The sequence below is a fragment of the Chroicocephalus ridibundus genome, chromosome Z (genome assembly GCF_963924245.1).
Source record: "Chroicocephalus ridibundus chromosome Z, bChrRid1.1, whole genome shotgun sequence".
Lineage (NCBI taxonomy): Eukaryota > Metazoa > Chordata > Aves > Charadriiformes > Laridae > Chroicocephalus > Chroicocephalus ridibundus.
Window position 1 is genome coordinate 63694206 of NC_086316.1, and position 17028 is coordinate 63711233.

At 43.2% G+C, this 17028-nt stretch overlaps 1 protein-coding gene across 1 annotated transcript in view; it reads right to left on the bottom strand.

Annotated features, from left to right (window-relative positions):
* Nucleotides 1-15295, bottom strand: part of RGS7BP (regulator of G protein signaling 7 binding protein) — a 40884-nt gene extending 25589 nt beyond the window's left edge. The window contains exons 1-2 of the mRNA XM_063320826.1: nt 15129-15295; nt 12248-12414 (exon numbers count right to left, since the gene is read on the bottom strand). Coding sequence (XP_063176896.1) covers nt 12248-12414; nt 15129-15293 — 332 coding nt within the window. The 5' untranslated portion in view covers nt 15294-15295. The remainder of the gene's footprint in view (nt 1-12247; nt 12415-15128) is intronic.
* Nucleotides 15296-17028: the final 1733 nt, after the last annotated feature.

Sequence of the window (17028 nt, forward strand, 5' to 3'; positions counted from 1 at the left end):
GCTTCTAGGAATGCTTTCAATAGCTGATTCTTATGCTCTGGAGTATTTTTTCAAAAACAAATACCCAAATACCTCCACATAAAAGTATTACAAGTGAAAACGAAATTGTGGTATAGTGTCAGTAGAAGTATCTTGCACAGCCCTAGCAGATATTTCACAGATCAAATCTGTATGAATAGTTAAGTTAAAAATCACAGCTGAGAGACTGTGAGAAAACTTGAACGTGTCAAAAAAAAAAAAAGAGAGAAAAAAGAAAGATTAGCTTCTTGAAATGTTTAAATTTGTATATGGAAAAAGAAATGTTCAAAACCATCTGTTGATAAAATGTGTTCAGGAAGCAGTATTTTAGCATAAAGAACTTTGCGGTTTTTTCACTTTGGATTTTTGAATCCTGCTCTAATCTCCACTTGACTTTGTGAACTGGTGGGGTTTTTTTTTCCTCTTTGAAATGCCTATTTCTGCTTGGGAAGAAGGATGCCTCCACAGAGTCTTCCCTGGTCACCCAGTACCCTGTATTAGCAGCTGCACAGACACACTACTCATTTCCAGGTCTTGAATGATGTAATAGCAGAGCTACACACTACTTTGGGTAGGTCTGCAGCTAAATTAAATGCCCAGGCTTTGGAATGCCCACGACTTTAGGGCTTCTGGTGTTGTTCAGCCTGCAAAAAGGGAGTGCTTCCTCAGCACACAGCCTCATATTGCTCGCTCAGCCTACGCACAGGGCTATGGTAGCAGTTGTCGTACTATCCCAAAGTACCAATCTCTGTTTTGTTGGTGTTGGGGCTTTTTGAAAGAGGGTGTAAATGCATATGGGTGGGTAGATCTGCTTCATCACAGTAACAGCTCCAGAACTTACGGAAATCATTAGAGGCTGCTGTATAAACACGGCACTTTTACATATTTTGCCACTTCACCATTTGACATGCCGACAAGGTTACTAACCGTGCGTATGCAATGATATGTCTTGCCATGATAGACAGAGAGATAAAAGGTCAGCTTTTCTTTGTTCACCCAATAAACACAAACTTGTTTCCTTCTGCAATGGGAAATCAGTTTCTTCAAGAACTTCAATCACATAATTTAATACAATATGACAGTATTTGAATCCCTATGCCAAATTCCTATACTGACAGGAGATGTTCATGCAGAAAGTATTCATATGAAAGACAAGAATAGCAAGGTAAAAAATGGAATTTAAGAGAGAAAAGCAAGAACTACGGTGAATAATTAATATATAAAGAACTGTATTATTTCTCTCACAGTTAAAAATTATGTAGATCTGCAAATATATCCAGCAAAGAGGAAATAGTATTCAGTAATAGCCAGCACTTCAGTATATGTTTAATTTTAAAACATTTAAACTTCATTTAATTGATAATACTGGAAGGACACCTGATTCAGGAATGCTTAATTTAACGCTTTGTTCAGATGAGACCTTAATGCCCAGATAATGGTTTCAAATATTTATTTGTTACGAACCAGAAGTATAAAGCAATCAGAAAAACTGTAACAGATTTTACACACCTTAGAGTAAATTCAGATTTGGCTGGAATTTTTCCTTTGTAAACCTGACAGATCTGAGACCTCCCCTGGCTGGAGACTGATCTTGCAAGTTACTGACAATGCTGCTGAGAGCAGCTATCCTTTATAGTTTGGTACTCGACATCTTCCTAGATCAAACCTCCATGCACCAAAATCCACAATAGGTATGAAAGTCTTCTCTTACATGATTCTGTAGGAAGTCTAGAGCTTGAAAGAGACATGACAGGACATGAGTCATGAGAAGGACACGCCCTTAATTGTATGGTCCTGTCCAATTAACTTAGCAACTGCACTGGCTGATTTCAGTCAAGGGCACAAAATCAAAATTGTTTTTTCTAATGAGAGAAAAGTGTTTCAGAACACTGGAACTTCTGAGAATTAGTAAAAATATTCCTGTTAACAAGAAAATCTCAATTAAAAAAAAAAGTTAGGAAATCAGAAGCAAAAATGCAGTATATGTGGAATTATAAGAGCCCATGTTGAAGTCTTTTTCTAATGCTCAACTTCATTATCTCATGTTCTCATTTCTCTTAAGATATATGAACATATTGCTAGAATAGATTTATAAGAACTTCAGTGAGAATCAGAAGTAATTTTCTGAAAACAATATAACCAAAGCTATACAGAACGAAGGTAAGCAGAGTGTCGAACACTAAAAATTGCAGCCATGTGGGATTTCTTAATCAAACAGTATTTAAGAAAACGATCAGGAAAGAAGCACTTAGAACTCATGACTAAACTCTCAGCTCAGGCCTCAGCTGTGTTTCAGTAGGAATCTAGAGAAGAAAATTACTGAAATATGCTGGTGAGACGGATCTCAAAGCAACGGGCCTAAATGGGACACGAAGGCGCCCTTCTTGGCCGTCTTCATTACAGATCAGTGCAACTGCATCTTTTAATCACATCTGTGAAGACAGGCACGAAGCTTCAGAATACTTTTTTTCCACAAATGTGGTTTTTTGCAAAATTTTGCCATGAAAGAAATTTTCTCTCAGAAGTACTGAAATGAAAAACCTATTTTGGATTAGTCTAACATTAATTTTGAACCCATGTAGGCTTCTGTGGTACCCATAATTTTTGTGGGCATAGGGTCATTAGCGTGGCGTGTCAGATTCATAATTAGCTGCACTTGTAAGTCTTTAATTACCTTTTAAAATTTAGTTCTAATTCCCTTTTTAAAGCACTATTTACAGATATAAGTTAGTATTGCTCAGGAAGAGCTTATTGACTGATTCCACTTGTGATATGCCACGATACATACAGCAGTTGCTATGTTCTGTTACGTGTTAGGGCCTAAAATTCCACAAATTGACATTTAAAATCAATTTTTTGAGAAAGAATTCAGGAAAACAGTATGATAAAAATGTAATCTTTGCATGCTTTATTTAGGAGACTGTATGGCAGTAATAAAATATAATATTTTAATATTATGCCTTCCCTTGGAAGACTGAAATACGATGTAAAAGAATTAAATAATAGACACAGCATTTTTAAGAGATAATAAGTACTGGTACACCTATTTAGTAAGTAATTTGCCTAAAACATTAGTCAGGGTTTGAATGAATGATTTTCAAGATGTTTCCCAAAACATGAAAAAAAATAAATATTCAAAGCATTCATTTTTCTTGTTAAACATGTTTATTACAATAATACCACAGATCTAAGTGTAAGTGGAGTCCAGTGACCTTGCTGTAAGTACGTTCAGATCTCTGCCCCGAAGAGTTTCCAAATAGTTAATATGGCAGCAGAAAATTTGATATTAATTTCATTACTGTTTGGAGATGGGATACGAAGGGGGAAAGGACTGGAAAAAGAAAAACTGAAGAAAAGGGATGACAAGGGAGGTTATGAGGAAATTTGGAGCAAAGCAAAGGTAATTGCCAAAAATGAGTCAACACTTAAGTTTTGTAGGCTTTTCCATATCCTCACAGTTCCTGCTTCCATAGACGTACCTAACAGCTGGATCCTCTGGCTGATTACTCCCTAAGAAAATTGCTTTCATAGAAGAAGTCTGAAAAGCTTTTTATGTCCAACAGTGATAGCAGGTATTTTGAAGGAAGGACAAAAAGAGAAAGGCATGAAGTCAGAGAATGCTTGCAAAAACACTGGATTGTCTGAACAAGGTCAGCTCTGACACTGCAGCATTTCTAAAGGGACCCTGCCAATCTAATTTAGTCCCCAAATTTCTCTGGCTACGTAAGTTGTTTTCCTTCACTTCAATTTGTGATGTAAAAGGTTTGTAAAGCTCAAAATAGGAGCGTAAAACAGAGTGCTTATTTCAACCATTGCTACAGATAAATAGGCTTACCTATGGCTGGAATACTCCATTATTCCCCAGTTAGACTTAAGAGAATCAAACCCCCTGGAATCTAACCATAGTGGAATGCTGCTCACGCATAAAGAGAAGAGCATTCCAGTGAAGGACTTAAAATACAGCAACACTTTACCTTTTGGGATTCCAGGTTGGCATCTGGGGCTCAGAATGGGGCGCTGAACGGAGAAGGCATGACAAAACAGAAGCCAAACCAACCTAAACCTACAGCCTATTCCTACCCTAGACCAGGGTACTGTGTAGATGAATTCACAGTTCACCAGGCTGAAGACGCAGAATGATGAAGAATACTCAGCATTTATGCAAGTCCTGAATCTCTGCTCCCCTGTGCCTTTATGTGTTTTATCTGCTTAAAACACAGAAAAAACGATGGGAGCAGGGACCAGAATACAGGTTCTCCTTACCACCAAGGAACCGGCTTAAGAGTCTTCGATGTTCATCCTGCACTGGTACTGCTTGAAACCCAAGCACAGCACAGACCTCTATGCCATTTTGCTCCCTTGCACACAATACTCTGCCCACTGGGTCAGAAGATGGCAACGTGCGTCCTCCTTCCCCGCTGTTACCTCACAGCTTCAGGTGACGTCACAGAAGAAAAGCTGCGTGGCTCTGTGCCTGCCAGGGAGAATATGGCTATTCGTGGCGATCCCCGAGCACAGGGCAGAGCCTCTGGGCTGGGACACAGCTTCTCTGTCAGAGGACCCTTCACGCAGGTGGCAGGCTCAACTGCACACGCAGTCCTTGAGTGTCTCAGCAGTGGCCATGCTGGTTGAGGACGAGATGGAAGAAAGGGCCAAATAAGTGACTGACATCGATGATGTCCATCCTACTTCTAGCTCCCACTTTCCCCTGACTATATTCAGGGCATTTTTCTGGGAGTTAGGTGCAAGTGGTCTAGAAACTAAGTTGATGTACTTACTGCTTTGGTTTAAAAGAAAGTGGCAGGTGCCAACACATTTTGTGAGGAGTCCAAAATTGTAAGTGCGTGTTGGGCTCCAAGGATCCTCTGATAGCACCTATGGGATCAAGCCCGTCAGATCTTGGACAAGCAAGAATGCCTCACTTCTGCCTGATGATTAGGTTTACCATTAAGCAAGGTAGTAATCTTTTCCACTTTGTCAAAACTAAGTTACACTGTGTCACTGCAGCGGTAGAACTTTCAGGCTTTTCAGAATTGCTGTTTTGGACATGGAGAAGTAAATGCTAAATTCACTTTTAGGTATGTTTGCCCTTTACTAAATCCACCCTCCAGTCATGAAAGACAGATCTATAAAGGGAGATATTAATACCTTGTATCTTCAAGTCCCAACTGCCTATTAGAGCACAGTTCCAAAGACAAAGGTACAAAGGAAAAGCGAGTCTGTCGAGGTTAGCTATTTTGAGAACTCTAGCTTTAGGAAGTAACCTTGTTTTCTCCTTCATTATTTACCTTCTGAATCGACCTATTAGGATTTGAGGTATCTGACTTAAATGACTTCTTTTTCAACTTGCAACTCAAATTGAGTAAACAGACTTTAAGCTCAACAACAGAACCCACCTTAACTCAGTTCCATAGAAAATGGTCTTAGATTTCCGGTGTCCCTTTGCATCCTTTGCATCCTTAGATGCACGTGGCTTGTGTAATTAGAGAAATTCTTGCAACGGAATCTAGTGAGAACAATACATGTGCATCTTATCCTCTTGAGAAAGGAGTAAGCTACGGCATACTTATTAGTTTATCTATACAGAGTATGTTCACAAGATGTCCATACTTGAGTACTTGAGTTACTTCCCAAAACATTCCCATGGAGACCAACTCCCATTGGAGTCACTGGAACAGGTGCAGTCTCTGATACACAATACTAAATCTGGAGTCACTTCACGATTGAGAAATCAGTGAAGATATTCCAAACAAAGTGTAACAAACACAAGTCAGAATTTGCCCCTAGAATATGATATGCTCAAAATCACAAGAAAGTTGTAAGCATTTAAGAAAGTTAGAGTAAATGTTTACAGAAGCTGAATGTAAAGATTCAGGGAAAATGAGACTTTATATGATAAGAATGCTCAGTAATGAACTTGCTCCAGATCCTGAAAGTTATACTTCGGAGGGAGACAAAGATCTCCCCAGCTTTCCCTCATTTTGGACAGTCCCAGTTAAGTCATCAGGACTGACTGAGATAATATTTAATGACTGTAAGAGTTGCGGGATCTGGCCTTGTCAGATTGGAACAACTTACTGAGATGATTTTAGTATACGCCTGTGAGTGCAAATGGAAAGTTTTATTTCCAACAGCTTTCAGAAATGGAGTATCTCAACATTTTGTACTTACTTAACAGGATTTTGAAGGTCAGATTTTTAAGCTCCTACTGTTTTAAATATCTGCAATATTTTAGCAAAAAAAACCCCATATGAATTCAGGGATCATTACGCTGTTCATATTACATATGTAACACTACTGATTCTTGCAGTGAATATTGACTACTTTCTTTGTTTTCTTACATGTCACCACAGTACTTATAATATTTAATTATACTCTCATCAGGCTACATTCTGGTTGTCATGGTGTGACCTCTGTGAAGCGCTTACCTTATTCTTAACTTTCACCTGGCTGTTGAAACAAAGCCAACTGTAACTGAGGCAGGACACAGTGGCAGTGCCTGGGATTCAGAACTCCCGGGATCAACATTAACATCCCTCTGCCCACTTCTGACATATACACTTAGAGGAGTCCAATGGCAGGGACTGGAAAGACATGTAGGGAGGGCAGAGACCTCCATACATGCTGCTGGATTGGTATCTAGCTTGGGCAGAGCTCTAGCTTCTTGCTCTGTCTGCTGGCATTGCCTTGTTTTTGATTCACAATTATAAAAATTCTTCCCTGTTGACCTAAGTGTTGCTGTGTTTTGTTTCTGCTCTGCTATACTGCCTGCCAGCAGTGCTTTATTTAGCATCTGAAGTTAAACAGTTAAAATGGCTTCTGTTACGTCTGTCGTAATGCAGCTCCCATTAAGTTATAAGCCTGAAGTCTCCTTTTCTCTTAATTTGTAAAATATTTTGGAGCGGTCTTTTTTGTTTGCTTGTGTGCTTTAGAAAGCAGATAATAATTTTAAAGTGTCATAATTTGGGGAAAATTCAGACAATCTAATAAAATTTTGGCTACAATTGGACATCAATAGAATGCTTTAACACAACCTTAGGAACTGATTTAATACTAATTAGGTCTGAGAAATTACCCTCTATTCCATATTGAAAACACCAGAAATCTACCGTGGATTGCAAAGGAAAACAGAAGTAGAAATTATGTAAAACTACATACTTAAAGCAATACTATGGTAACATTTTTGTGCACTGCAATAAAGATGGGAATACCATCAGGATTTGATTTTTAGGTCTACTTCCTTAACTTCTCTTGAACTCAGGGTAAGTTACTTTAACAACTGTTTTATAAAAGTAACAGATGCACCTCAATATGAAATAAGGAAACTTTATTTTGTAATCCTCCCAATGAGAAATTTACAATGACGTTTAACACATGCCGGAAGGGTCATCTAGAACTAATCTACTCCAACCCTCGTCCTCAAAGCAGTATCAGCTAAAGCAGGTTACTAAGGACCATATCCAGTTGAGTTCTGAACATAGCGAAGGATGGAGAATCCACAACCTCTCGGGGCACCTGTTCCAATATTTTGCCAACATAGCAGCAAAAAAGGAGTTTCAAAAATGTTTAAATCAGATTTTCTGTATTTCAATTTGTGCCTGCTGTCCTGTCACTGGATACCACTGAGAAGAGGCTGTCTGTGTCTTCTTTACACTATCCCATCTGGTATTTTTTTTGCACATTGATAAGATCCCCTTCCAAGCCTTCTCCAAGCTAAACCATCCCAAGTCTGTCAGCCTCTCCTTGTATGTCAGATGTTGCATGCTCTTAATCATCATGGCCATTGACTAGACGTGCTGCAGTACGTCCCTTTCTCTTTTCTACTAGGGAGCCCGGAACTGGACTCTAGATATGGAGACACTCCAGAGATGGCCTCAACAGCACTGAACAGAAGGGAAGGATCAACTCCCTCAACCTGCTGGCAACACTTCCTAATGTAGCATAGGAGGCTGTTGGTGCTCTTTGCCACAAGGGCACAGTGCTGCCTCATGTTTGACTTTGTGTTCACCAGAACACCCCAGGTCCTTTTCCACAAAGCTGCTTTCCAGGTGGTTGGCCCCCAGCCTGTACTGGTGTAGGGGTTTATTCCTCCTTAGATTCACGACTTTGCAACACCAGGCTGAACAACAGAGGACAACCATTTTCAAAGCTACGTTCACACAGATGTACATTGCCATGCACCCCTAAGCTCCTCACACAGTTTCATTTCATGCAAAAAAAAAAAAAAAGCCACCGTCAACATATATATCAGGCTGTCACAGATACTGCCAGTTCTGGTTTCAGTGTGCCAGGCGCACACAGAAGTACTGGCATTATGTAAGCATATCAAGGGCTTGGGAATATGAAAGGGACATTTACAAAAGTGTGTACACAGCTGTGCAGGCCTGTATCTTAAAATACAGTTCTGAGTTATCTTTCCATTTATATCCCAGACTTAGTGTACTTCACCTATATAGCTGGCTCTGTTTGATGACTTCTAAAATATCAGCCTTTACCATCCCACAGAGCAGACCCCCTTCCAAAACAGAGATTTGCACATTTTTTCCCCCATCTCGCTATTGTTGCAAGTATTTCTCCTCTCTCTTCTTTTGGAAAAAAAAAAATCCTAACTCATTTTCTTGCTGCTTTACTTTCTCCAGTTTTGAACGCAACATCTGAAAATGCAAGGATGCAACGTAATTAATTTGAGATATCTAATTTCTGATAAACTACTACAGCAAAAAGTATAATTAACAGACCAAACCTTACTCCCTTTATTCAGAAGACAGTTCATTAGAAATCACTAAGAATTTTTAGTACAAATGTGGTGAGTAGGAATTGACCTGAAGTCCTGAGAAAACCAACACTGAAAGAAGAGTTTACTTTGACTTCCATTCCTAAAAGATCATCAACTAGGATATTTCAATTTCAATTATTTTTATTTATAATCTTTATTCCCTGAAAGCCATGATAGTGTTGGTAAACTGAGGCACGCATCTGCTCTTTGATAAACTTTCACCTATTGCTACAGAAAAATACATAACAGAGCAAGTTAAGAAGAGGATGTAATAGCTATGAGGCCCTATTAAGTTGGAGATTGAAGTTTCCTTTCTCATCAATCTTTTCTTTTTGTAAATTATTTTGTAACATTTTTAAACACATCACAGTCATTATTCATCCTCAGAATTTTCTGAGTGAAAGACCTTCCTATTTAGACAAATCATGCAATCTTCTGTGAGAACTCATATTTGTCAGATACAAATTGTTCAGATGCAGCTTTTGGCTCAGGCACCCCCTAAACTACTGATTGCTGGGTAGTGGCAAGTATAGGAGGGAAGGCATCGTTCTATACACAGTCTGTTTTTTATATGCTTTTTTGTGAACTCTCTGCTATTGGAAGCTGTCAGATTTGAGCTAGATGGGGTGACATGGTCTAATCCAGTGCAGACTTCGTAAGGTTTTATGTTTCCTTTGCTACTTCCTTATCTTTGTCATCATCTCCTTTTCTTCCTCTCAGTTTTTAAAATACAAGTGTGGCTTTCACTTCCTCCTTTTCCATAGCTGAACCTCCTTTTTGTTGGCATATCAGTGTACACTTTTTCTACAGCTACACCAGCAGTCTCCTCTTCTCGTTCATACTAGACCACTGTCCTACTCTGATGTCTATCTAATATTCCAGAACGGATATGCCCATGACCAAAGCTTTTTCCTCCTAATGACTTCTATCCTGTTCAGTTCCCTATGCACTATCTCCACCTCAGCATTTCTCTCCCTTCCCATAATTCCCAAATTTTCTTCCAGTGCTGCTTTTCTCAGCATTAGTGGCTCTGTTCTTGTTTCTTTCCTTCCAAGTCTTTGCAGCTTTCCTCTTTGTTACCTTCCCTACTCCTGTAGAACAGGTGAGTTTGGAGGGGAAAGAGGTGCCTCTTCCAGCGGCGTGAACCAGGAGTGCATTTAAGAGTCTCAAATCCTGATGTACTCAAACAGGAAGCATAAAATGAAGCTGTCCGCTAATTTTCCAAGGAAGACATCAGCACAAGCAAAATTAATGAACTTAATGTTGTACTAGACAGCGATGACAACTTCTTGAAAGAAAGAATGCCCTGCAACAGCTCAGGTCACTTAGAGACTCACTGAACATTACTGATGACCTTAACTAATAGAGTACTGATATGTAATGAAATTTTACAGTCTGGTAACATAATTAGCTAATTGCTGTTATTCTCTCTGGGTGGGAAAGCAATAGGCTTTCTTTAACAAGCTTTGGAAAACAGAATTGGTTGTGTATCCCAGAATTTCACCCAGTGCAGTGCTTTGCATTTTGAACTAAAGCAGTAAACTAAATAAGCCTTTGTCCCATCTGCTGACTACCAGGGGTTTCTGAGCAGTACACTACCCTCCTGACTATTTAATAATGAGGATGATTTAATACATTCCTTTCCCTAAGTTTTTTTCTTCCTGATACTTTTTCTTCCTACCAGATTCGGTTCCCATTCCAGACCCTACGCCGTATGCGCTACATCACTCTTCCTGCTGAATTGAAAACTGAACCTCCGAGACTATTTGTTACTCCGCTCCTTCTACTTCTTTTCTACTCTGAATCCTTTCTGCACCTTCATCTCCCATCTTTCCTCACAGATACACCAAACAAGTTAAGCTGGCTCACATGGCTTTCCTCAGCTGTAGGAGGGGATCTGGGGATGTGAAGCACATCTCGTAAAATGTCTGTCAAACCAAACAAGTAATTTCCAGAGGGTTTCTAACACCTAGCAGTTGTTATGAATATCACACTATTATCACAGTTATTTAAAACAGTTCTAGATTAGCTAAATGTCAATCTCGCAGCAACTGCACAACCTTCAGGACATCTTTGTGTATATGACAGACTCCCAACTGTGAAATGATTAATTAAAAACACTCCATACTTCTAAATGTGCATATATCGATTGTTTTCTTTATAGGGAAAAAAAAAAAAAGGATTATAAAATCCAAGTTAGGTTCTGCTATTCAGATGTACTTTTTTGGTTTGTATTATTCTCTCTTTTCAGTCTGAAAGTGCACATGATCAATTTCATTACTGTTTGCTTCCACATTTTCAGTGCAGTGGTTAAAAAGAACTGTATGTTTTTGTTGGCCAGTTGTTACTTTAAAAATTCTCACAGATTTTAACAACTTATAAGCATGTATCTTGTTTGAGGAACAAATCAGAGGTCACAATATAAACTTAGGAGTCTTTGCACAACATCACATCTGAAAACGTCGACAGTTCTACTCAAGTGACCAACCAGCGTTTTCTTCTATTAATGTGGTCTTCCCTTATGCACTAAACCCATGACAGATTTCTCATACAGATTAAAGTGATGAAAAAATTTCAGCGGGGATTAGGCGGAACTGCAAAAAAAGAAAATTTTTTTGCAGCAGTACACGATGGTTTATGGCAGGTAAGGCAAGTGCAGAAAGTTCTAACAAAGTGTAGTCAGAGAGACACGACTCAGGAAGTACGTGTGCTAATTAATACAAATGCCCCATTCACCATACTGCGAAGAACTCACAAATAATTAGACTTTGCGTAAGCAGCATGAATTCCCATTTTGTAAGACACAGCAACTTATGCCGATTTATCTTGTACCGAGGCATAGTCTCAAGTATGTGATGATGCATTCTGTCGCCATGGAAAGGAACGTATATAATGTAATATCAAAGAATAAATGAAAACATTATATGCTGGCAAAGCTTCAGTCCTTGCTTCAACACAAATAAGGATTTAAAAACATGTAAAATGTAAGCACAAGTTTTCACAATACTGTATGTATTCTCCCGCCCTATATAATTTTCACCTAATTATTCTTTCATCTAATTTTGTTTAGTCTTTAGTTGAGCTGAGCTAGTTGTCTCTAACTGTTCAATTAGGTACACCCAATAAAAGACTAGGTAGAAAGCCACTGCTATTTCACCCTTGGAAGGCAAGGCTTCTCTGTTGATCTTTTTAAGTAGTCTAGTGACACGGAGTGAAATCCTGTTCATCTTACATAAAAGCATCCAGTGAAATCAGCAGGATACCACCTTCAGGATTTTACACCAAATTGTACTATCATAAGGATATGAGCATTCTGTACAATTTGTGGTCATACATCTCCATGCCTAAAACTGACACATGAATTAATGCTTTTGTTGAAAGTTTCCATAAGGTAGTATTTAGCAAAGATGTGCATATGAGTACAGCTTTAACGAAACATAAGTAGACTCCTACCCAGAAATAGCTGCTAGTTTTTGATGAGCCTGATAGGCCATCTCACATCCCCGAGTTCGAGTTTTGTGCATTTCCGCGTGCAGAGATGGGCAGGTGACCGAGACATCCCCAATGGAAATGACCAGCTCCCGATACAGAGCCACCTGGGTATTGAACTCCTGGACAAGCTGAAAAACAAAGAGGATTTACTTACATGAGAGGTTTAACTACACTGATAAAAACAACTTGAGTTTTTAAAACATGTGACCAATCTAGGGCTTGTTCCTGCTGCTCCCATTATCACGGAAAACGGGATCAAGTGCCCGAGATTTAGTAATAAATGACTAGGGCATCCGTGGCAGCTGCCTCTTCCGTGAGCTATAAATGTTCATTTGCAGGAAAGTAGTGTTTCTGCTTTTAATCTCTGAAAGTGTTTGAGTTATTAGTCTTAAATATTAAGCAGACAAAAAACCCAGCTGTTTTACTAGTAGCGTGAGGTTATTTTTTGCTATCATAAAAGACAAAAATATCTCCAGAAATGATTGCCTTCGCTCCTCCTGCTTCCTGATTAACAGCACATTTAGAGATTGGAATGTAGCATTTGCTTTTATACTGGCGATTCTGCTAATTTGTTTTCTAATGATTTCTGTTCTGTCACTGACCTCTAACCCAGATTTCAGACTTAAAATTGATCTGAAGTTATTGGCTGAGAAGATGTACCAGACAGGCACTTTCCACTTACGATTCCAGAAAGCACTTTTTCTAATGTGTGTGTGCGTGTGGAAAACAGACAAAGTAAATAAACACTTCAACCTTTACAGAAATCCAGTATCCAACAGATACACATGGATGCTAGTGGATAAACGGCTAACTTTTACAGTGATGGAAAGCCCATTATAGTTTAGTTCCACGATCATGTACGTGGGATTACATTTTAGGGAAATGAAGCATTTTCTGCCTTCTGAAAGAAAGCACATCAGACCATTTGCTCCACATCGTGGCGGGGGTGGAAGGCAGGGAGCAATAGAACAGAATATTTATTTATCTGTGTTTTGCTAATTTGACCTCAATTTCCAAACTACAAAAAAACAGACAAGAGTAACTGCTCATTCTGCAGCCATCATTACGACCAGGAGTTCAACGTATCCCAACACACAAGCATGCTGAAAACCTGGATTCTATCAGATCTACCAAATTTTGAAGTCAAGCCCTCACATCCTCATACTCAGAAAATAAGTGAGTCGCTTCTCCTGCAGTATTACATTTGCCTCTTCATGCATCTCACTGTAACTACTCTGTGTAACTGAGAACTAGTATTGGGACCTGTTTTTTGGCCGTGCCTTCTTAAATTTCATTGTAAGAGTAGCAAATAGGTTTCTCTGCTTCTGGAACAGCAGAACAATCCCAGCGCATTCCAGTACATCTGCACCTTCCCACCCCCAAAGCCCAAACAAAAACAAAAGCACACGCCAAACAAAGACCCAGGCACAATATTTGCCAAACCTGCCTTCAACTCTCTCATTCTGTAGCTTAAGACAAGGCATGAAAGCAATGGAGAGAAAAAACAATTGTACTATGTTGTGTCATAGCGTAAGTACGCCACATGAAGAAAAAGAGAAAAGCGTTTCATCCTGCAAGGGGTAACTGGCTGCGCCAGACACATTTGCCAGCACTCACCTGACATCCCCTGTCTAAACAGAGGACACATTCAGCCACCTCAACATCACCAAGGAAAACAAAACCACACTGATGTTGCAGCATCGAGACAGAGAACAAGAAAAAAACCCATGGGTTTTATCTCCTGAATCCTTCGGCATCTCGACAACCCATCTGTAAATCATATTTTATTCCTCATCAGTGAAATTCGACAAAGCTAGCACTTCTGTTTAACTAGCCACATTATGCTGTCGGGAATGAGAAAAAAAGGCAGGACCCAGCGGGATCCACTTGTTGGGTATATTTATAGAGCTACTTTGGCAGCTTTTGTTCCTCAGTGCACTGGGAGTTTCTCCCAATTTTGAAGTATCAGAGTGGATATCTGCCAGCACAATTTGCAGTATTAGAGGAAACAAAATTGCCAGAATCCAAGCAGAACAGAAGTAGCAGGTACATTTCCAGCGCTATAGGACCGAGCTTTAGCAAGATCCAGATTTTTCAAGAAAAGCAGGAGCAACTTCATTTGCTTTCTATTTCTGTCATTGGCTAAGAGGACCAATTCTAGGGCCCGGAGTCCAGCTGACTGTAGCTCAAGGAGCCAGATATGCGGCATATAGCACTCGTTTGGAGGAAAAGTGTCAGGATCCAAGCACTTTGAACATGAATGGAGAAAAATGTCACACCACGATGTGACAGTCCAAAAATAACATGGATGCAAGTCCTTGATCTGAGGTTTCACAATTGCAGCCAGCTTAACTCTGTGGAGGCTGGAAACAGGTACCACGTATGAATCGCAAGGCCTCAAATTCCGAGTTCCGTTTTGGAAGGATTTTAGGGCAGGAGCGTGGCTGCTGCACACGGCAGCACGCAGAAAGCGCGGGGATGCAGAGGGGGCTACTCTTCGCCTATTTAGGCTTCAGCGAGTGCAACTCTGGGGACGGATCTGGCCGGACCTCGCAAAACAGCAACTCCAGCGGCTTGGCCGGGGGCGGTGGGGCGAGCGCTGCTGCTCCCGCAGCACCGTCCCGTCCCGGGTCCCCTTTCCCCTCCCCTCTCCCGCCTTTGAACCGCCACCGCTTGGGTCACGGGGCAGCACGCCCGCCGAGGACCCGCAGTTTCACAACCAGCGCGACTGCACTTGATGGGGAGCGACAAGCCGCCGCCGGCGACGCGGGGCACCGGGACTAAAAAAGGGTGGGGGGGGCAGGGGGTGGAAATCCGGGCGAAGCCCACGGGCGGTACCCACCATCTTGCAGTCATCCAGGGCTCGCTGGGTCTGGTGGGCGCCCTCGCAGCCGCTGCCCCGCCGTTCACCGTCGCGGCGGCGGGGCGAGGTCTTGCTGCCCGGGAAGATGGAGGCGGCGGCGGGGGCGCGGGGGCGCTTCCTGCGCCCGCTCGGTGCCGCGCTCATGCACGCGCATCCGCCGCGCGGAGCCGCCCGCTGCGCGGGGCCCCGCGGCCGCGGGCAGCGCCTTCTCCCGCCGCCGCCGCCGCCGCCCCGGGGAGGGGGTGCGGGCCCCCGGCCGCTGCTCGGCCTCGGCCCGGCGGGGAACGGGCGCCGCTCACGGCAGCTGCGGGCGGTACCCTGGCGCCGGCGGGAGAGCCCGGCGAGCGCCCTGCAGCATCGCCTCCGCTACGGCGGGGAGAGGCGGAGGGGCTGGCGCCTTCCCTCCTTCAGCAGCATGTCAGTCCCCGCGGAACCGCCCCGCCGGTGGCATGCTCCGCCGTCCTCCTTCCCGCAGCCGGCGAAGGGCGGGGGCGAGCTCGGCCGTGCCCGGCGGAGAAGAGCTCCCATCCAGCGGCCCCCGCCACCTGCCCGATGCTGCCGGCGGGGGACGGGGACAGGGACGGGGACGCGGACGAGCCCGCCCCACCGCGCCGCTACGCGCTCCCCCGCGGCGCGTCTCGCCGGGGCGCCCGGCGGCAGCCGCTCGGAGGGGCCGGGGCGGGGGGCGGCGGGGCCCGGCGGGGCTGACGCCGTCAACAGTGCGCCGCCCCCACAGGGCGGGAGCGCCTGCGGCAGCCGCACCCCCGGGCCTCGCCGCCCTCCCGCCCCCGCCCCGGGCCTCGCCGGCCGCCCCGGAGCCCGCCAGCCGCGGCGCCTGGCTCGCCTGGTCGCCCGGTGGCCGCGGGTCGAGTGGCCCTCCCGGTGGGAGCCCCGGGGGGGAGCCGGGCAGCGCCCTGCCGTCTGGTGGCCGCAGCCTCAGCGGGACCCCCCGCCCCCAAGCCCGGGCGGCGCTCCTTTGGACCCTGGCACACCGCCCGGCCGGCTTTTGCCGGAGTTGACACTAATCGTCAGGAAGCTTACTTTGAAAATATTTTTCTATTTAGCAAAGGCTTGGGTCACTGCTCGAATTTGTTTTCTTTCACTAAAAACCATCTTAGGATGGTTTAGGTGGGCTCTAAGGAGAACGTTTGGAGGGTGTGATGCGACTGCCCTGTAGGTTATACTTGTTCACTGTGGGAAAGATTAAATAGTAATCGATTGGAGAAACTGTTTCCTCTGTGCTCCAGCAGCACAGGGCAGTGGCAGTTCACCAGGCAGACGCTGGCAGTGTCCCCACGCCTGGGGCACCAGCCCCTCCAAGGGCAGTGCACGGCTGTGGGGCTGTGCCAACACTGTGCCTGAGGCCACCTTCCCCAGCCCTCCTGGGACCCCTCTGCTCTGCGCCAGGTACTGCCTGGGCCGGCTTCACCTCCAGGACTGGTCTCACTCTTCTTTGTAGCCAGGTGGCTATGGCTGCTTAGCTCACTTCTGGTATAATTTTATTTCTTCGGGACATTAAATAAAGGGTTTTTATGTTTCAGTAATGTTCTTGATACCAAGGGAACGCCGAGCACAGCACACGCAGAAGCCCAGTCTTGCCAAGGAGCTTGAACATGCCAGCAGTGGCACTCTGGCAGGTTGAGGGCCTCTTTTTAGGCTGTGCTGAGCGTTACTGTAACACAGACACCCTGGTACCTGCCTGACTCCAGACATTGCCTGTTAGCCTGCTTAAAACTCTTTTTAGACATTTCCTGCTGTTTTCCCAGAAATGGAAGCTACTGGATGTTTGTTAGTGCCGATAATTTTGCAGCGCTTGCAAGCACTGTCATCACTCTAGCTAAAACTAAAATGCCCTTGTAATTATAAAGTTACCATTGTA